Source organism: Zalophus californianus, chromosome 13, assembly GCF_009762305.2.
Source record: "Zalophus californianus isolate mZalCal1 chromosome 13, mZalCal1.pri.v2, whole genome shotgun sequence".
NCBI lineage: Eukaryota > Metazoa > Chordata > Mammalia > Carnivora > Otariidae > Zalophus > Zalophus californianus.
This window is the reverse complement of record NC_045607.1, coordinates 1,723,489-1,744,452: the sequence shown is the minus strand read 5'-3', so window position 1 is coordinate 1,744,452 and position 20,964 is coordinate 1,723,489. Positions and strand designations below refer to the sequence as shown.

At 51.5% G+C, this 20,964-nt stretch overlaps 1 protein-coding gene across 5 annotated transcripts in view; it reads right to left on the bottom strand.

Moving 5' to 3' along the window:
* Window positions 1-20,964, bottom strand: part of CAMSAP1 (calmodulin regulated spectrin associated protein 1) — a 66,211-nt gene that overhangs the window by 33,018 nt on the left and 12,229 nt on the right. For 4 of the 5 annotated variants that reach the window (XM_027616198.2, XM_027616199.2, XM_027616200.2 and 1 more), the window contains exons 3-4: window positions 11,150-11,412; window positions 9,981-10,142 (exon numbers count right to left, since the gene is read on the bottom strand). In XM_027616198.2, the coding sequence (XP_027471999.1) occupies window positions 9,981-10,142; window positions 11,150-11,412 (425 nt within the window). Of the gene's footprint in view, window positions 1-9,980; window positions 10,143-11,149; window positions 11,413-20,964 lie in introns of those variants that run through there. The other variant, XM_027616203.1, reaches the window with a different exon arrangement.

Here is a 20,964-nt window from a genome sequence, read left to right as displayed (position 1 = left end):
GTTTGCATTCCCTTAGATGCAGGGATCATTTAGGCCAATTACACGTATGCAGGAATACATGGATTCCATATGATCGCTGCTCGACATGGAGACCAAAGCTGGCCTGCCCCTCCAGGAAATACTCCGTGCCTCTCCAATCCAGTGACGCTCGCCACCTCACGACAGGGTCAATGGGCCGCATCGCTGAACGCCTGGGGCGCACAAATAGTACAAGCTGTCACCATCAGCAAACGCCACTGCTGAGACCGTGTGGCTGGGACGGCCTGCTGCAGAGCCTAGCAGGTGGCTCACATGTGCCCTACCCGTTGACACGTGACACCAAATCAACTTTAATTATAAGATTTAACTGTATAACCCTTAAACAACTAATACAACTTACTAGAAATTATTCTCTCCCAAATGATTAACCCAAAGATAAAATCCAAATGGCAATCATAAAGTAGTATCATAGAGGGGTGCCTGGATGGCTCGGTCGGTTGAGCTTCCAACTCTTGGTTTCGGCTCCTGTCATGATCTCGGGGTCCTGGGATCGAACCATGAGTCACGCTCCGGGCTCAGCAAGGAGTCTGCTTGAGGATTTTCTCTCTCCCCTCCCTCAGTCATCCACCCCACCCCCAGCCTGCACGCACACTCTCTCTCTCAAAATAAATAAATTAATCTTTAAAAAATAAATAAAATCGTGGAGAAAAATACTCATCAATGCTTCAAGGGATGTGGTCAAAGCTATAATCAGATGAAAAAAACACAGAACTGAATGTTTTACTAAACGAATACAAATAGGGCGCCTGGGTGCCTCAGTCAGTAAAGCATCTGCCTTCGCTTAGGTCGTGAGCCTGGAGTCCCGGGATCAAGCCCCGCATCAGGCTCCCTGCTCAGCGGGGAATCTGCTTCTCCCTCTGCTCCTCACCCGGCTCATGTTCTCTCTCTCTCTCTCAAATAAATAAATCTTAAAAAAAAAATAATACAGATAAATGAACTCATGCAAATCAAATCAAGGAGGTAGAAACTTTGTTTTGAAAAGAAAAAGGCAGAAAAAAAATCAATACAGATAAATTTTAAAATAAGTGAATCGGAATAGATGAATGGATGAATAAGTAACAGAGCAAGTGTCATAAAATGTTAAATGTAAAATCTAAGTGTTAGGTACATGGGTGTTCTCTATATTTCTTCATGTTTACAATTTTTCATAATAAAAAATACTTTGGAAAATGTGTTTGTCATTCACTAGATAGCTTTCTAGTATTGGAAGGATTTTCCGATTAGATTGATGGTGGCATTAATGAATGTAATTTTTTTTTAAGATTCCATCTATTTATGAGAGAGAGAGAGCAGGAGCAGGGGCAGGATCAGAGGGAGAGGGAGAAGCAGGTTCCCCGCTGAGCAGGGAGCCTGACGTGGGGCTTGATCCCAGGACCGCGGGATCACAGCCCGAGCTGAATTGAAGGCAGATGCTTAATTGACCGAGCCACCCAGGCGCCCCCAATGAATGTACTTTTTGATACTGTTCATGAAATGTGACCACACTGGGAAGATCTATACAGCTCCTCGGGACACCGTGTGCCAAATGGCCAATGTGTGAAGTTACAGTCGTGGTGAGGAGCAGGGCCACAGGAGGGACACAAGAACCGTAAGTGGACTTTAATATAACCAGAGACAAAAGTCCCTGATCTAGTATCTGGAACATAAAAGAATTCTTTTAACAATAAAAAGACAAAGAATCTGATTTCAAAATGGGCAAAGGACCTGAAGAGACGTCTCTCCAGAGAAGACCTACGAATGTCCGACATGCACGTGGGAATATGAAAAGGGGCCCCCGCCACTGGGGAGGTCGGACTTAAGGCACGAGACACCACTTCACACCCTCAAGGATGGCTCGGATCGAAAAACCAGCAGCCAAGTGCCAGCGAGGATGTGGGGCACTGGAAGCCGCAGACACTGCCGAAGAAATGTAAGCTGGTGCCGCCACTCTTCCAGAAGGTAAACATAGAGCTTCCGCGTGACCCAGCAATTCGGTCCCTAAATACCCAAGAAACACGGACACACACCCACACAACATCTCGTACACACGCGACTGTGTGACAGGGCAGCACCGTGACAGCCAAACAGTGGACACAACCCGAATTCCCTCAGCTGAGCAGCGCACGGCAGCAGCGTGGCTCATCAACACCGCGGAGGCCTGTGCAGCCGGGCGAGGGACGGAGCCTGGGTGCGAGCTACGACACGGGTGACAGGAGACCACGGGGCGCCGAGGGAAAGCGGCCAGACCCAGAAGGCTGTGGAGTGTACGCTCCCGCGGGTACGAAATGCCCACGGTCGGCAAAGCCACGGAGACAGGAAGCAGGTCTGCGGCGGTCAGGGGCTGGGGGTGGGGATGGGCAGTGAGTGCTGATGGGACTTTCTTTCTGGACGTGATCAAACTGTTTGGAACTGGTGAGGACAGCTGTACAATCCTGTGAATATATTAAAAACCATGAGACTGGAGACTTGAAAACAGTGAATTTTATCTCAAGTTTTTTTAAAAATTGGTAATAGTTTCAAATCCCATATTGTGTTTAACCTTTGAGAAACGACTACTCGTCAAGTTCTGGTGCAGCATCAACAGAGATGTGCATGTGGACTTGCAGGGAAGATGGTGGAGTAGGGGGGGTCCTCAGCTCCCCTTGTCTCACGATACACCCAGGTCTCATCCACATCTGTGTGAATACCCCAGAAAATGGCCCAGAGACCGGCAGCACAGAGTCTCACGGCTCACGGTAGGGCAGAGGCCACATCACCAGTGGAAGAGAAGATGGCATGCTGCGACACTGTGACCTCACAAACACCCAACCACACGCTCCCCTCTTCCATGCAAAGTCAGATTTTCTTCACACACTTCAACACAAACACACTCTAGCAAATTACATGCAAAAGCAGGGAAGAGAGTCCAGCTTGTCCTCCAGGAAGCCAGACGGTAAAGAAATGTACAAAACTGTAAAATACCACTTTTTCTTCCAGAAAATATTCTTCATAAAAATATATATTAGCTACTAACATGAAATTAGCTTACTGTTATTTTTAAGCAAATCAAAAATTTTTTAAAGATTTTATTTATGTATTTATTTATTTGAGAGGGAGAGAGCAACAAGATGAGAGGGGGGAGGGCCAGAGGGAGCAGCAGGCTCCCCGCCGAGCCGGGAGCCCGAGGCGGGACGCGATCCCAGGACCCTGGGACCATGACCTGAGCTGAAGGCAGTCGCTTAACCAACTGAGCCACCCAGGCGCCCCAAATCAATAATATTTTTAAATTTTGTTTTTAATATCTAAATGGTAAATAGTGATAGATTAATTTTTTTAATTTTTTAAAATACACAGTAATTTTAAGAGTATAATGGGGACCTGAGACCAAAAGTTTGAGAGCTCTTTATCTATACAGAGGAATGATGAGCAACAAGAACAGAAACTCTGTGGATAAATATTCCCTATTTTCAATTACTTTAAAAGATATCTGGGGCGCCTGGGTGACCCAGTCAACTGAGTGTCCGACTCTTGATTTCGGCTCAGGTCATGATCTCAGGGTCATGACAGGGAGCCTGCTCGGGATTCTCTCCCTCCCTCTCTCCCTCTGACATTCTCCACCCCTGCTCACACCCACGCTCTAATCTATAAATCTTTAAAAAAATAATGATGAAAAAATAGAAGCTATCTAACTGTTGAAAGCAAAAGTACTACGTCTGAGGTTACAGTAAAGTGAACAGCAGCAGCATCGTGGAGGCCAGGAAGGGAAAAGACATTTCTGACATCATTTGTGAAAATGGTATCACTTTATCTGAAGGCAAACTGTCAAGAACTAAAGATATTGTATACATATTGTAAGCCCTAAACCAGCCCCCCAAAAACTACTGGCTAAAATGGAGTACTGAGAAATACTCAGTCCAAAATAAGCCATAAAAGAAAAAGAAAAGGAAAAAATGAGATAAATAGAAAGCAGATATCAAACCCAGATATCCCAATAATCACATTATATAATAACTGGTCTGAACAATAAGGCAGATTCTCATTTTAAACAGAAAGACAAGAGGGGGCACCTGGTTGGCTCCAGTGGTGGAACCTGCGACTCTTGATCTTGGGGGTTGTGTGTTCGAGCCCCATATTGGGCGTAGAGGTTACTGAAAACCAAAATCTTAAAAAAAAAAAAAAAAAAAAAAAAGAATGACAACAAGAGAGTAAAAAAGTAAAAACCAGAGGACAGGAGAGGAGGCAGCACAGGGACACGGTGGTTAGAAAGCCGGGGCAGCTGTGCCACAGGAAATGAAGGACGCCCTGGGGACAAGAGAAAGGACAGACGCTCCCTGATGACAAAGGGGTTAATCCACCCAGAAGGTACAGAAACCCCAGAAACTGTAAATGTAACAGCAGACTGCAAACACCAACACAGCAACGTAAAACCGACAACGGACACTGGCGACCTCAAGTCCCGTCACAGCGGCCGTGGGACAGGGCGCGCACAGCCGGTTCACGCCCACACGCGGCGCACGCCGCCCCGCCCCGGCACAGCACGCACCGTGCTCAGGTGCGCACAGACCTCTACAAAGCCATGCAGCGGACCGGAGAACAAATCTCAACAGATTCAGGACCGAAATCACGGACTCTACTATCTGAGCACAACAGAATTAGAAACCAAAGCACTCAAAGAGACCTAGAATCACCTCCCCCAACTGTGTAGAAACTAAACTACAAACTTTTAGGTAACCCACGGAGAAAGCAGGACTCTGTAATGAGAAGAACGAGCACTCCGGCACACGAACGGGGGATGCTCCTGCTCAGAGGGGCTAGCAGCTTGAAATGAAGAACTTGCTTTCTACTTTAAACTAGAAAGGAGAGCAAATTACATTCAAAATAAATAGAAAAAATAATTAAAAGAGAAGTTAAATAGAAAATAGAAGAAATCAGTAAAAATCTAAAGTAGGTTTTTGGAAGATTAAGAAGATTGACAAACCAGACCAAACCAAGGAAAGAAAAAAAGTGACAGAGCAAGAAACGAGAGGAGACATCACTACAGACATACACACATTTAAAGGATAATAATTTAATTCTATCATTTAAGTAAAATTGAGAAATTCCTTGAAAGTCACAAGTCACCAAAACTGACACAGAATTAAATACAAAACCTAAAATTGGGCAAAATATTTGAACATGCACCTAACCAAAGAATATATACAAGTGTCTTTAGGCGTTGGGGAAATGCAAATGAGAACCGTGGTAAGAAAGATGCACACAGCCACTCAAATGGCCCCACTGACAGACCGACCATGCCAAGTGCTGGCAACGGTCCAGAGCGACCGCCACTCCCTTATTAGCGGGAGCTTCACACGGAAGATACTTTAGCAGTTTCTTCTAACATTCAATAACACGTCCTTATCACTGACCTGGCAATTCTACTCCTACGTATGCTACTGAAAGAAGTAATGAAAACACATCTGCATGTAGACTTGTACACAAGAGTCCCCAGCAGCTTTATTCACAGGAGACAGACACTGGAAACCACCACAGCGTCCATCAACAGGGGAATAGGGAAACCATGCTCTGTTCATACAACGGAATTCTCCTGAGTATAAAAAGAAAACCACTGACAGATGCACTAATATGGATCAATTTCAGAATCATTTTATTCTGTGAAAGAACCCAGCCACAAAATGAGCACATACACATAATCCATTTTTATCAAAACCTAAAAGAGGTAAAACTAACTTCAAGTGAAGAAAGCAGATCAGTAGTAATCTAGGCTGGAGGATTAACTGCAAAGGGACACAAAGGAACTTTTTTAGAGTGATGGAGATGTTACCTTGATTGTGAATGTTAAACAGACAGCCACTTGTCAAAACTCAAAGAACTGGACCCATTTATTGCATGCAAATCATATAGCAGTGAAGCTGGGTTTTATTTGTCAAAGACTAAGCAACTAGCTAGGCATCAAGAAAAATGTCAAAACCACAAGATGGTTGTAAAACTCCAGAACTCTGGGGACACAGGACAGCTCAGTCACACACACACAGAGTAGGAAATCTGGAGAACAGCTCGGTGGTGAGTCCCAATCCTAGGGAGGGCAATTCCCCAGCCCCCTCCAGAGTGCCTGATGATCCAGGGGGAGGGAAGGGGCTTGTTCAGAAGCTGGGAAATGCTGGCAAAGCTGCAGCCTTTCTGAGCATGCTGCCATGTCCGGACATGCTCCCGGCACAGAGGCACCAGCTGAGAGGGCGGCCAGGGGGCCAGCCCGGCACGGACGCCAAGGGCTCTCCAAAGGGCGGGAGGCAAGTGCCAGCTGACGGGGAGGCAAGAGCCTATGCAGCAACCACCGAGCCACCTAGGCTGGGCAGGAGAGTCCCTAGAAGTGATGCCACACAGAAAAAAACACTCACAGAGGTCACCTGACAGGCCTGTGACTCCAGAGCAGCTGAAAGGGGTGAAAGCACCCAGACAGACAGTCAGACAGTCAAACACGGAAAGAAAGTGAACCCACAGAAATACCTTCCCAAGTAAAAACAGGCCAGCATGGCAGTGAGAAAAGCTTAAGTCTGTACTCAAGTGCATCACCCAGCAGGAATCTTGGGAACACTATCTACAACCACAGTTTCAAAGAAGATTCAGATCTTATGAGGCACTGAAGATTGATGCTGGAGAGAAAACTCTCCTATGTGAACTCTGAAGAGCCTGAACCTTATCAAACATGCAGCAGTTTTCAGTGGAGAGAAAACCCACCTGCAAAATGAAGGTGGGAAGGCTTTCAGGCCCGCTGTAAGCTGTCAGGCATCAGGGGACCCACAGCCACTGGAGCTGTGGAGGAAAGGCTTTGGGGAGGAAAGGCTTTGGGGAGCTCAGACCTCATCACAGTTCAGGAAAAAATCCTCTGAGTGCAGAGAGCATGGGGGCGCAGCTCGCCCTGCATCAGAGCTCACATCTGAGAGAAGCCTCACAAGCAGCAAGTGCCAGAAACCTGCTGAGTGAGCACACCCCTTATCTGACACCTGCAAATGTGCGCTGGAGAGAAACCATGTGAAAACAGTAAGTGTCGGGGGAGCCCTTGGCCAGAGCTCACTGCTCAGTCAACATCAAAGAACACACATGAGGGAAAACCTATCAGTGTAAGAAACATGTTCATATGGAAATGCGACGGAAAGAGCATAACATGGAAAACACTGAATAAAATATAACTATTGGGCAAGGACAAAAAAAGGTCACAAAAAACTGAAGCAAGTATTAACTCCAGGAAAACCAAAGTGTGGCACAAGAAAAGGGTCTCAAGCTGTGAAAATGTCTTTCCTAGTCATAGTAATGTCATGTCTGACTACAGATCCAACCACAGCAGGCCATGTGACCACAGCAGGCCCGCAAGGACCTGAGGGGAAGGTCACATGAGCGAACAGTAAATCAGAAGGCAATGCCTACCAAAGGCAGATGCAGCACCAGAAACAGTGCACTTCTTTAAAACACAGCGGTTAATACCAGAAAACACATGTGAGCAGATAAACTGATGCTGCTGAACCATATGAAGATCACCTTCCACATATCAGCCAAGGTCGTCCACAGGCAAAGAGAAGTAGCAATAACCTGGAAAACTGTGTATAAAAATATGGTACACGGACAACACCCTTGGTATATGAGAAACTTGATCAGGCAGGGGAGACCCTGCCCCCCCCCCAAAAAATATGATCAAAGGTAATAAGCAATTTACCAAAAAAAAAAAAAAAAAAAAGGAAATAGCCAAACATATACTCTATTTTTTAAACTTTGATTTGACCAGTGAACAGAAAAATAAAAGTAAAATAAGACACTATGTCTCACCTTTAAAAATGGCAAGTTTTTTTTAGTAATATCTAATCTATGGGAAGCCATGGAATAAGACACCCCATGGACTAACAGTATGAAAAAGAGTACAGTCGTATGGCCAGAAATTTGGCAAAAACCAGTCTAAAGCCTTTAAATGAACCTCAGCTACACGGCAACCACCGCCCACCCGTTGTGTGTGGGAGGCAAATGCTCGTGACCGCCTACAGAGCCACAGCACCTAGAGACAACAGCAGGTGGGCAGCAGAGCTGGCCCCAGAGACCCCCTCCCCATCCTGCCAAAGGGCAAGCCTCAGCCTAGGGCCCAGCACCTGGAAGACCCTAATTGTGCTTTTAAGCCTATATATTACATCCAAATGGATAAAAATGATGAGAATTTTTATCAAAACACTCCATTTCCAGGTGGTAAGGTTATAGGGAATTTATATTTTGTTTTGTTTGCTCATCATGTTTTCTAAATTTTCTATGATGACCATGTCACTTCATTTGTAAGAGGAAAAATTCAATAAAAGTTATCAGAGGAAAAAAAGTGAAAACTTGAACTTGAGCAGGGATGAAACATATTACAGTGAATATGGTCAACATACCCTAAGGAGGCTGTGTGGTGGCAGACAGCAGCTCCGTCTGTGGCAACCACAGCACGATGCACAGACCTGTCGAACCACTACGCGTACACCTGAAGCCAACGTGCACTGTATGTCACCGATAAAAAAAAATAATAAAATAAAATAAAAAAAACACTCGAACAACTGACCATAGGAAGCTCATGTTGGGATTTACAGAAATATCACCCAAGGAGCGCCTGGGTGGCTCAGCTGGTTAAGCATCGGACTCTTGATTTCACCTCAGGTCACGATCTCAGGGTGGTGAAACTGAGCACCATGACGGACTCCACACTCTGCGTGGAGCCTGCTTGAGAGTCTCTCTCTCCCTCTCCCTCTGTCCCTCCCTACCTCTCTCCCTATCTTAAAAAAAAAAAAGGAAAGAAAGAATCACTCAAGGTTCAGTTTCCTACGGAAACTCGCACCAGTCCCGAACATCATTTTTTAACCAAGTTCTTGTGGGTGCTTCCCACATGCACAGGATCACACAAAGCCAGGAGACCAGTAAGACATGGTGCCCCCCACCAAGAGGCGACCTTCTGGACAATGGCCAGCTCCCAAGTCCAAACCAGGACCCAGAGGTTCTAGTGAAGCCTGGAAAAGCCTTCTACCTTACGGAGCAGAGATTTAAAGCCGTCTGCCCCTCTATTTGATTCCCCTGACCCACACCTGGGTAGGAAACCAAGTAAACAACAGGGCAAGCATCTTAGCTAGAAGTCACAACACGCACTTGACATAAGGCCTTGCTTCTCACGACAACGAAGGAGGCCCTTTGAAGGGAGCCAACACACACACCATGACCTGGCTTTGCCATGTCCTTCGACTAATTCCATGGCCAGTGATTTTTACCTTGCCTCTTACTAAAGTCTTACTTTATAAAGAATACACGTGCCAACTGTAGAGCGAAATCATTTTAAAATTTGTGGCACACTAGAACAACTTCACAGGGCACTGCTCCATCTTCTGCTTCCTCTGCTTTATTAGCCAAGTGTCCCTCGGTGCACACCTTTTTGCAAATAAGGATGCTTAATAACCAAAAAGTTTTGGTGAGGTAATCCTATAAATTAATCACGTGCCACTAAAAAGAACTCTTTCTGTACATTGTATAAAAGATTACACTGTAAGCTTCTAAACTTAAAAGGAGGAAACAGCACTTAGGAACAACACCACTTTTCTCCTAATCATCAAGACACTTGTAAGATCGAGCACTCCTCTGATGCGCAGAGGCGCTAAGATAAAACTCCAGAGCGTAAGAATCCAAGCCATGAGCACGTGCTGCTCATCGTGCCCCACTCACACCCTTCCTTTGCTTGAGCGTCCAGGAGCACACCCGTGTGCACTGCAGCAGACGCGCTGCCGGCCACAGCACATTCATTTACTGGTTCGGTGGCCCCCGCTAGGAGCTGGTTCTCAGCGTGACAAACGAGGAGGGTGCCTCCCCTCCTCTGGAGGGGGGGAGCACCTGCCACCCAAGGAGCACCCTGGGCCATTCACACTGCTCAGGGAGACGACCCGCAGCCCCTTGTCCCCATTCTGGCCACGGCTCCCAGCACTCACCTTGTTCACCCAAAACACCATGGCATCCTCGAGGTCGTACGGAAGCTCTTTCGAGGCACTGAATGTTGAGAAGCGCTTGACACTGGCCACCACCTTCTCGATGCTGATCATCTCCACGGTATAGGCCATCATGAGGGCATCCACCATCGCCATGTGGGCACTCTGGAAGCAGAGGCAACAGTCAGGGTGGCCCAAACCCACCTCTCCTACCAGGTTCAACACAGAGACCCTGCTCACAAACTCTGACCCAACTGCACTGTTTCAAGGTCATTATCTGCAAGTTACCCGTCCCCAGGGTCCGGCCAACTTGGCACCCTGTGGTGTGAAGGGCTCCGTGCCTCCTTTCTCATCTCCATGGCAACCTGGAGAGCCCCAAGGGTAGCATCTCTACTTCATGGCTAAGAGAAAAGGTACAAGGGGAAGAGCTGTGCCCAACGCTGCAAGACCACAAACGGGTCCCTGGGTACCAGTCAAGAGCGCTGAACACCAAAATTATACCACACCTTTGCATCCTTTCTTCCCAGAACCCGAGGAGCATCCTCTTGACTCCTAACCCATCATCCCCAAAGCCCACGAGTGAAAAGCCACAGAATGCAAAATGCCATTGAACAGTCAAAACAGCAATATGGGAGGCACCAAAACTCGCTGACCCAGAGTGGTCTGGAAAAGTCATAGCAGTGGTGTGGCTTCCAGAGAAAAATGAGGAGGTGGAGAAAAAAGCACACTTCCTTCTTTATCGGGACAAAAAACACAATATGCATGAAACAATCCACCAGGATAGGCTCAACAACTGTTTAGCACAACATCCGCAAAAAACTTCCCTCTTTCATTAACATGCCTCAACTTAAGCTCAGCATCCACAGAGGAATCCACTCCCAACGAGGAAGCGGCTCTTTTCCCCTTTCTCTGAAAACACAGGCACTAGAAGAGAGGCACAGCTCAGGGCCTCACGGCTCAGACGCAAACCTCGGCCATCCTGTGGGGCACTCGTGCTCAGGCCATCTGCACCTTCAAGCTTTGGGGCTGACCTGGCCACACGCACGCAGCCGAGCTGCAGAACGACAGCCGGCAGCACAACAGGCTGGGGCGCCGTGCAGGGGCCCGTGGCACCAGAAGCAGTCCCCGTTGGCGAGGGACAGACCCTGCGTCCACAAACACAGGAAACTCACCATCTTTATGGGTGCGTGGCTGAGGTCGGGATCCGTCACAGGGGTGTCGTCGCTCTCCATCACGTAAATCCCTTTCCGGGACAGGGCCTGGATGACAGACTGGTGTCCCTGTAAGGCGGCCACCTGGTCCCCCTTCAGGATGAGGCTGCAAACACGGCAGTACAGTTCGCTGGACAGCAGGAGCTTGATGACGGGTGGTTTGATGTGCTCCTGCTCATACTGATCAATGTAAAAGGGGTCCCTGAGGTCCTCGGGGATGTCATCTGAGCCAAGGAAGAGATTACCACATGAGCGTGACGCGTCCATTCAAACTGCTAACAGAGGACAGAGCTGCCACGGATCACGATGGGTGACTAATAACATAAGAAGACCCCACACTGCATAATCCCACCCCTTCTCCACCGGCAGAGGCAAACAAGTTGCTTACACCACCTGGGGCGGGGTGTGGGCAATGCACACCCCTCGGCAACTTCACCACCACAACCTCAAGGAGCAACTCTTCCTGACGCAGGGGGGCAAGAGGTGGGTGTGGGAGCCCAAAGGGGGTAGTGGAGCCAAAAGGCAACCGAGACACAGTCAGGCTAGGGCGGGCAGGGCACCCGGTCACCCTGCGGGACAGCGTGCGGCACACCCAGCATCAGTGCTACACTGATGTCCTTGACTCAGGGAGGGAGTCAAGTGCATCTTTTTTCTGACATCCAGCTGGAGATGCGAGCGAGGCAAAACACCAGGGTCTCTCTGGACGAGAACGCCGGGCCCACAGGCACCCTGGCAAACCCGAAGCAGCGGCCCCAGGCCTTCACCTGACTTCTGTCCCTGTGTTACAAACGAGGAAACAGAGGCACAGAGAGAGGGCACAGAGAGAGGCGGCAAAAACCAACTGTGAACGTGCCTGATTCAGTGTCTACACCGCCTCCCACAAAACTACACCAGCCGTCTGTGTATAGCTGGGGACACTCACTTTCTAAATGGCCGGAATGGCCCCCCCCCCAGTGGTGTCCCTCACACTTGCCCTGCAAGATGTCAACTGCTGTTCTCCAAGAGTGGGGGACACTCTATACTCAAGCGGACTGGGAAACACTAAGTTAAACAGAGTTAGGCTGATCTCTCCCAGTGAGGCCCGTAGACCTTTACCTCTCCAGCCCTGAGACCTCCCCCATGGTTGAGTTCTGGAACTGTCCTGACCTGTGGAAGAGTTCAGACAAGCCTAGTCTCTCCAAGAAGGCTGGTGAAGGAAACCCATGACACCCAGTGCTGAGACCCGGGGCCGCCAACACACCCTCTCCCTGCTCGGTCCACAGGCTCTCTGTGGCACCATCTGAGGAAGAGGAGACCTTGCCAGTGACCCCCAAAAGCATTCTCCACCTCTTTCCCTGGCCCCTCACCCTCTTCATCTACAGGCTCTATTCTCAGAGCCTGAATCACCTCATTGCGGGTCTGGGGCTCCTCCGTGTTCCCCCACGGTCCCCTGAGCACTTCACACCCGTTCTTATTTCCAACAACGGTAGCTAACATTTACGCTGACCTTTTGTTTTCAAGCACCGCGGTTCAAAGCTCAGGTAGAGCACCAGGCAGCCCAGCAGGCCCCGAGGGCCAGGGCCGGAGGGACACACCCTTGTCTCAGGGACAAACCAGCAATAGTCTGGTGAATGAATGGACCCTGTCAGAGACTTAAATCCTCCAGAGTTCTGAAACGCAACAGACCATACCAATAATAAAAGAAGTGAGTCCCAGTGCAAAACACAGTGGGAAGATTTCTGCTTTCTTGGTAGGTGATGGTGACATGTGAGTGGGGGACTAAGGGAGGGACAGGAGCCGGACCAGGGAACAGCCAGCAGCCTGGGAGGACACATGTGGAGGACGCAAGGCCTGGTCCCAAGCGGGATGGAAGTCAGGGGAGGGCACTGAGCCAGGGGGTCCAGGATCTGAGGACATTTGCGGGGGGAGGGGGAGACACAAGGCTGACCAGGGCAGGAGCAGTAGGACCAGCCAGCACTGGGACCTTGGGACCAGCCCCCCAGTCCTCCACCTTTCTCCGTGCCTGCCCCACCTCCATCCCCTCTGCCAGCTGCCCCTCATTGCTCCAAATACTGGAAGGGGCACTTCCCACCTCACTGGGCAGGTGACCTCAATGATCCTGACCCCAGCCATGCCCCCAAACTCCTCCATCCCTCTGCCTCCTTGAGATCAGCAGGTGGAGGCCGCTGCTGGCCACGGCGCCTAATCTGCCTGTAAGTGAACTCCACCTCCCCCACCTGCCCCTCCTGGGCTTCGTCTCAAGGTCAGCCGCTCGGACCAAAAGCTTCAGGGTGATCCAGTTCTCTTCCTGCCAAACCCTGGCAACTCTGGCTGACTTTCCCTTTGAAATAGATCCAGGAAATGACAGCCACTGCCACGCCACTGTCCCCCTAGCCCCAGCCCCTCTCACCTCTCACTTAGGTACCTGATGGGCTCCCCTCCAGGAGAGCAGAGGCCTGCAGGCCTCAGCACAGAAAGGTGCCCGGGGTCACAGCTCTGAGAAGACGGGATGGGACACAGGCACAGTGGGGGGCTGGCCCTAGGAAGGACGGGAGTCCTGGGAACCCCGGAACCCGGCAAGGCTGGAGAGAGCACCCACCATGGCTCTGCAGCTACATTCGCTTACAATCTACTGGGTATAAAGGTTTTCCCACGGGTGGCCCACTTAGTGGAAGCTTCAAAAATAATCACTATAAATTAATTCATAAACCACTTTTTAATTATGTATGAACATGAGTCATATAACTGATTCACCTAACCTGCAGATTCAGGATCCTGTGAGTTACTGGAAAATGATGCATCCGCTCCAGGTAAATGCTCTGGACTTCAACAAAGGCCTCCTGCTGCCCAGTGTCCCCGCCCGTCCCACCAGGGCACCAGCTTCCTGCCCACCCCCCGCCCTCACTGGCCCGCAGAGCCAGCTAACTGTCTGCTTCAGGGCACTCAACTCCGGCCGAGACTTACTTGTGCACAGTTCTGAAATTTCCAATCGGTTGTACTAAAGTCAACAACTATTTTAAAAAAGACAACTTTGTAAACGCCTTGAACCTATCACTAGTGACTTATTCTTCCTTTCCTCTACAAACCAAGAAACCAGTTTGTCAGACTCATTCGTTTGTTTAGTCATTATTTCCTGAGCCCCTCCTCTGAGCCAAAAATGCGCAGCAACGAGGGGAGTGGAACGCGGAGAGCCACTGCCCCAGGCAGAGGCTCTTCAGACGACCGAGACTCACCAGGTGACATGCACACAAGGCGCTGGGCACCACGCAGAAGGGGACGGGGCGCTGCGGGGCAGATGGGCCGCGGGCCGCCAGCGGCCAATGGAGCAGGAGGGAGGCGGCGGGGACAAGGACACACGGGGGACACACGGGGGGAAGGACCCCGACGAGAGGATTGCGGGAGGCGGCGGCTCGGACTGGCAGACTGCACGGGCCACTTCCTCACTCGCCCAGCAGGCGACCCACCAGGCACCGACCGGCTGTGTGCGCCAGGAGGGCCCTGGGGCACCCCTGGGGCCGTCAGGGCCTGCGGCCGGCTCAGGTGCTCCGAGGGCCTGCAGTAACGGGTGCGACCGGCCCCGGGGGGGGGGTGTGCGGCAGGGACACCCAGGAGGCAGCGGCATCAGGGCTGCGCTGCAACCGAGACACACAGCACGGTCCCCACTCCGCCAACGAGCTGCGGGCGGGGCCTTCTGCTAACACCGGAACCAGGAGCGCGGAGGACGGTCGGGGAGGGGGCCACACCGTTCTAGGCGTGATGTCTCTGAGGTGCCCGTGGGGCCCTCGCGGAGATCTCAACAGAGACAGAAAAACACGGAGACCAGAGCACGAGCGAAAGGGGCTGGCTGGAGACGCAGCCTGGAAGCTACGCCACAGGGAGAGCGTGCGGCGGGGCAGCCGCGGCCACGGCCACCGCGCACGGGCCGGCCTGGGAAGGGGCGCCGAGGACCGCCGGGAGAAGTGATCAGGGAAGGCGGCGCGACAGAAGGTGGGGTCGGGGAGAGAACACCGCAAAGCAGGGTGATCCGTGGGACGAGACACCAGGAGACCGGAAGGCGTCCGCGGAGGTACCAGCAGGAGGCAGCGCTGGCCTTGGCGAGGGGCAGGGAGCGGCCCCCGGGAAGGACGAAGGGGCCGAGGAGAGGGCTCTGAGGGAGGCAGCGGGGCCAACAGGCGGCAGCAGGAGCAGGTCTCACTGACCGCGGGAGAAAAGCCAGCAGACTGAGGGCTGAGAGCCACCGGAGGGAGCGCCCGCCACTAGCAGTGCTGGCAGCCATGTCTCTGGCTGAGAGGGATGGACGGAACGAAGGACAGACAGAAGGCGGGAAGGGTGAAGCAGCAGGTGAGTGGGAGGGCAGCAGCCACAAGCTGAAGGAGCTCCCACCAGACACCCGGAAGGCAGGAGGCAGGGTGTCCGCTGCGCAGAAGGCTCCCAAGCGGGAGGGCAATGCCTGGTCATCAAGCAGAACCGCGCGCCACAAGGGCGCGGTCTGGGGGACAGCAGTCCCGGTGACACGGGCCTGCAGTGACAGCGCGGACACTGTGACTGGCTGGCTGGTGACGCAGGGCTAGGACCCTGTGGGTGCCTGTGACGCAAAGGCAGTGTGAGGGATGGGAGGGTTCTGGCCAGCCTGCACCACAAAGGGAGGGCACTACGTGCAGAAGGAAGTGGAGATGGACAGCAGGTGCGCAGGGGACAGAGGGTCAGAGCCTCCTACTGCTGGGCCTCCCAGAACCTCAGGCACTAAGAGGGCCTGTGCCCCTATCCCCCAGGTTGGGGCAGGTTCGGTCAAGGCAGGGACATAAGTCACGGTGCCGAGGGCAGAGCTGGAGTCTATGCGTCTCGCACAAGTGTTAGCTGCCGCTGCCATCCACACGGCCATCAAGAGGTTTAAGAGGTTAAAGAGACGTGTCAAGGAAGCACCCATGCCGTGGCTGTCCACCACTCCACCCTGCAGACCGATGCCACGTCCCTGCACCCAGAGTTGGGCAAGAGCCCCCCACTGAAGCCCGAGACCCCAACAGGCTCCAGCTGGGTCTAAGGACAGCAAAGAGCACCCAGCCGCCAGCAACCCCATGGCGCCCAGCCCCCAGCCCAGCCCATCTCCCACTGCATGTGGGTGCTCAGACGTCAGCATTTGTGCCACTGACTGAGAATCACCACTACAGAGGCTCCAAAGGTGGCTGTGACAGTCTCTATCAAGAAGACCCACAACGCTTCTCATTGTGGACACGTGGAAACAAGCTTCCCAAATCATTGTAAGGGCGGTAAAATTGGCCAGAGGCCCTCGAATTCCGCCCACACCCCCAGCCTACGCTGGGAACACCAGACAGAAAAGAAAGAAAAACAGCTGTGCTGGGCAGAGCCCACAGAGTTTCCTGCCCTACACCAGGCAAGCACCAATAACAAAGCCATACCCAACAGTCACGGGGAGCAGGGCGCCCTGTGGGTTCTTGTCTCCCACTGCTTTCCTGAGGCAGACTCAGTTGCAGGAAGCACAGACTTGTCTTCTAGCCAGACCAGGAGGGCAGACCCTGGGAACAACCCCCACCCCAGAAAGCAGGAGGGGCTGCTGGATAAGGAATCCTAAAATCTTGTGTGTATTGTCCCGGGTGACCCGAGTTGCCCGTGTGACACCAACAGGGATCAGCACAGCAATGACTTAATGACACTGGGGCCCAGGTGTCACCGTAATGTCCTGTGGACAGGCCAGAGGGGCCCAGAGGCTTTCAGGACTAAACCAGCACTGAGCTGAGGCCCACAAAAGGCAGGTCATCAGGACTCAGTCTCAACCTAACTGGGCTTACTACCTGTTTAAAGAAAAATTCTCTAGATTTTAACAGGATCCAGAGTCTCACACGTAAGAGTCACAATGTCCAAGACACAATCCATATTTACTCTGCAAAGAAACAACTGTCAGAAGAAAGGCAATCAAGGGACCCCAACTCTGTGACGGCCCGAACATCAGAGATGTCTGACAAGGACACAACTGGTTTTTATAAGCATGCTCTAAGAAGGAAGAGCAAACGTTTTTTAAATGAATAAAAAAACACAAAACTCTGAGAAACTCCAGGAAAAAAGAAGTCCCAGGATGGAGGGAAACCAAAGAGCAGAGCAGAGGACAGCCGGTGCTGGTGAAGCGAAGAACGGGCTGCAGACCTCACAGCAGCCCTCCCCGGTGAGGTGGAGCAGCAGCAGCACGGGCCCAGCACCCAGCACTGCCGGGCACCGCCGGGAGGCTATGGAACCCAAACTAAGGTGAGAAACAAACCTACCAACCCTCAGCACGCCCCTCCTCCTCCCCCTCACCTCCGCTTCGAGGCCCAGAGCACAACTCAGGGACAGTTCTCTTACCACGGACCATGCCTAGGGGAGGGGAGGGCTGAGCACAAACCCTAGTGCCAGCATCCTGGCAAGACCCTCCTCACTCACACCTCAGAGACTCCCCAGGAAGTGCTAGTCCCCCTCCCCAGAGAAGTGACAGCATGCGCAGCTAACAACCCAGGGATTCCACCGCAGGCGCCCACCAGCAGGACCAGCGTGAAGGAGGTGCAAACTGAGTACCCTGTATCTGGCAAGGGAAGATTCGTGACCAAATGCAGAGTTAGGATCTTTACACACCCACATGGAGAGGAGTTGTCCAGTACCGGCAGACAGCATAATCCAGACAGTACACACAGAATGAACACCGTCAAGGGTCGGGCTAGCTGACGAGGGCAAGGTTGCCAGGGCGTGTTCCAGAGAGCCCACACTCCAGCACGCTCACCAGATGGGATGCTCCTTCCTGTGTCCCGGGAGGACCTGTGCATCCAGAGCAGGCATAAAGAGGTCAAATGGGGGCGCCTGGGTGGCTCAGTCCGTGAAGCATCTACCTTCGGCTCAGGTCATGATCTCAGGGTCGCAGGGATCGAGCTCCACATCGGGCTCCATGCTCAGTGGGGAGCCTGCTTCTCTCACTCTGCCCCTCCCCTCGACTTGTGTGTGAGCTCACTGGTGCTCTCTCTCTCTCTCAAATAAAATCTTAAAAAAAAAAAGAGGGTAAGCACATTTCTGGCAACCTTTCAAGTTATAAGGGCAAAACTTGGATTTGCAGGGCCAGACAAAGAGAGCAGGGAACCCTGGTAACCTCGCAGACACTCTCGACTGGGAACCCCAAAGGCTGCACCCTAAGAACAGGCTTGAACTGGAAGCACAGCAGCCCTTGAAGGCACCCAGAGCCACGCACTGGAGGGAGGGGATCAGAGACTGGGGCCAGTGTCTGCAAATGCAAGTTCCTCCCGGAGGAAGGCACCACCTCAGACTTCTGATGATCCCCACCATCTTCTAGACACCTCACCCGTTCAGCACAGAGAAAATAAGCAGATGGACAAAATGACAGGACATCCTGCACAAAGCCAGCAGAGACAATAAGCAATAGAAGCAGGCTCCCAGGCCTGTGGTACGGCCAGGCCGAAGGAGGGTCGGGAGAGCCTCTCCCCACTGACCACCACGAACTCTGCATGAAACCAGAAGCAGCCACATGAAGATTCTAAACGCCGACAACAGCAGGCAACTGTGGGAGCAGAAGCAAAGCCTGAAGCAACACTTACGGGGTCCCCAGCTCTGTATCCACCCCCTCTCCCGCCTTGGACCTGAGGGCAGCCCGATGCAGCACCATGCAGCAGACACACAGCCAAAGTTCTCACGGAAACCGGGTCCTGCCAGCCAGGGGACCAGGGAAAGGGCCCCGCACCTGGAGAGTGGGAGGGATCCCGGGCTTTGTTCCCTCCCTCTCTTCCAGCCTGCCCTGGCGACAGGAGGGCGACAGTGCACACAGTGCACGCAGTGGGACCCGCTGAGAGGGAAGGGGCCTCTGGGGCCTGAAGCCGGGAGCCTACCCGCTGTTTCTGTCCTCTCTTCGCTCACCACACTGCCCCAGGCGCACGGAGGTGCACAGTGACAGCACGGGCAGCCCTGTCTTTCTAGCCAGAGGAGAGGGGCTTCTCGGAGCCAGAAAGTGTAGGGGGAATCCAAGAAAGGAGAGAGCCAGGAAGGGGACCCCCAAATTCCATGGATGAACCCACACAACCCTGAGCTACGTGCATGTGGGGCAGACCCAAAGAACCAAACTGACCTTGAAACCACCACACACAAACAGCAAAATAGACCCGTGGCCTGAACCTAAAGGTGATTATTACCACCCAGCTACAAAACAAAGCACCAAAACATATCAACAGTATCCGGAAGACTTTAGCAGGATCCAGAAAACAACCCCACAATGTAATACTCAAAATGTCCAAGACACGATCCAAAATCAGTCAACATGTAAAAAATAGGAAAGGGGCGCCTGGGTGGCTCAGTCAGTAGAGCATGTGACTCAGTTTCGGCTCAGGTCACGATCTCAGGGTCGTGGGATCAAACCCAGAGTTGGGCTCCATGCTCAGCAGGAAGTCGGCTTGGGATTCTCTCTCCTTCTCCCTTTGCCCCTCCCCACCTCGCACACTCTCACTTGCGCTCTCACTCGCTCTCTAAGTTACCTAAGTAAATCGTTTTTAAAAAATAAAAATAAATGGCTCAGCCGGTTAAGTGTCTGCCTTTGGCTCAGGTCATGATCCTGGGGTCCTGGGATCAAGTCCCGTGTCAGGCTCCGTGCTCAATAGGGATTCTGCCACTGCCCCAGCTCGTGCTCTCTCTTTCTCTTTCTCGCAAATAAAAAAAATAATAATAATAATAAAATCTTAAAGAAAAAAAAAAAACACTTTCTTTCAGGGGCGCCTGGGTGGCTCAGTCATTAAGCGTCTGCCTTCGGCTCAGGTCATGATCCCAGGGTCCTGGGATCAAGTTCCACATCGGGCTCCCTGCTCAGCAGGAAGCCTGCTTCTCCCTCTCCCACTCCCCCTGCTTATTATGTTCCTGCTCTCTCTGTGTCAAATAAATAAAAATCTTTAAAATAAATAAATAAATAACAGGGAAATGTGACCAATCCTCTGGAGGCAAAGTCAATCAACAGATGCCAACCCTGTGATGATCCAGATCTCAGAACTATCAGACTTTAAAGCATGGATTATAACCAGGCTCCATGAGGTCAAGGTCAGGACTCTTAAAATAAATGAGACGATAAAAGTTCTCAGCAGAGAAATAAAACTAAAGAAAAAAAGAACCAAAATTTGAGAATTGAACAATACGGTGTATGGACAAAACATTCACTGAACAGGAAGGAGAATGAAGAAGACGGGGAAGTGGGTCAGTGAAGCTGAGAAATGTGCGTGAAGTCATCAAGCTGAAGACACAGACTGAACAAAAGGAAGAGCCTCAGAGAGCAGTGGGACATCAGAAGTCTAACGCCTGTGCTCCTGCAGAAAAGACACTGGTGCCCAAAAGCATCCGAATAAGTCATGGCCAAAATCTCCCCCTATTTACTGAAAGACACAGATTTGCAGGCTTAGGAAGCCCAGCAAAACCAAACAGAACTGACTGGAAGAAAACAGTGGCCGGCCGCTTCCTAATCAAACTGCAAAGAAACAAAGATGAAGTAACAGGCTCTCGGGACCCACGGCTGGAGTGATCAGCTATAGACCTCCCCTGACCATTCTTATAACAATGAAAGGAAAAAAGACAAGAGGAAGGGGCGCCTGGGTGGCTCAGTCCGTGAAGCGTCTGCCTTCAGCTCAGGTCATGATCTTGGGGTCCTGGGATCGAGCCCCTCCCACTGGGCTCCCTGCTCCGTGGGGAGCCTGCCGCTCCCCCTGCTTCTGCTCTCTCTCCTTCTCTCACACACAGTCTCTCTCCCAAATAAATACATAAAATCTTTAAAAATA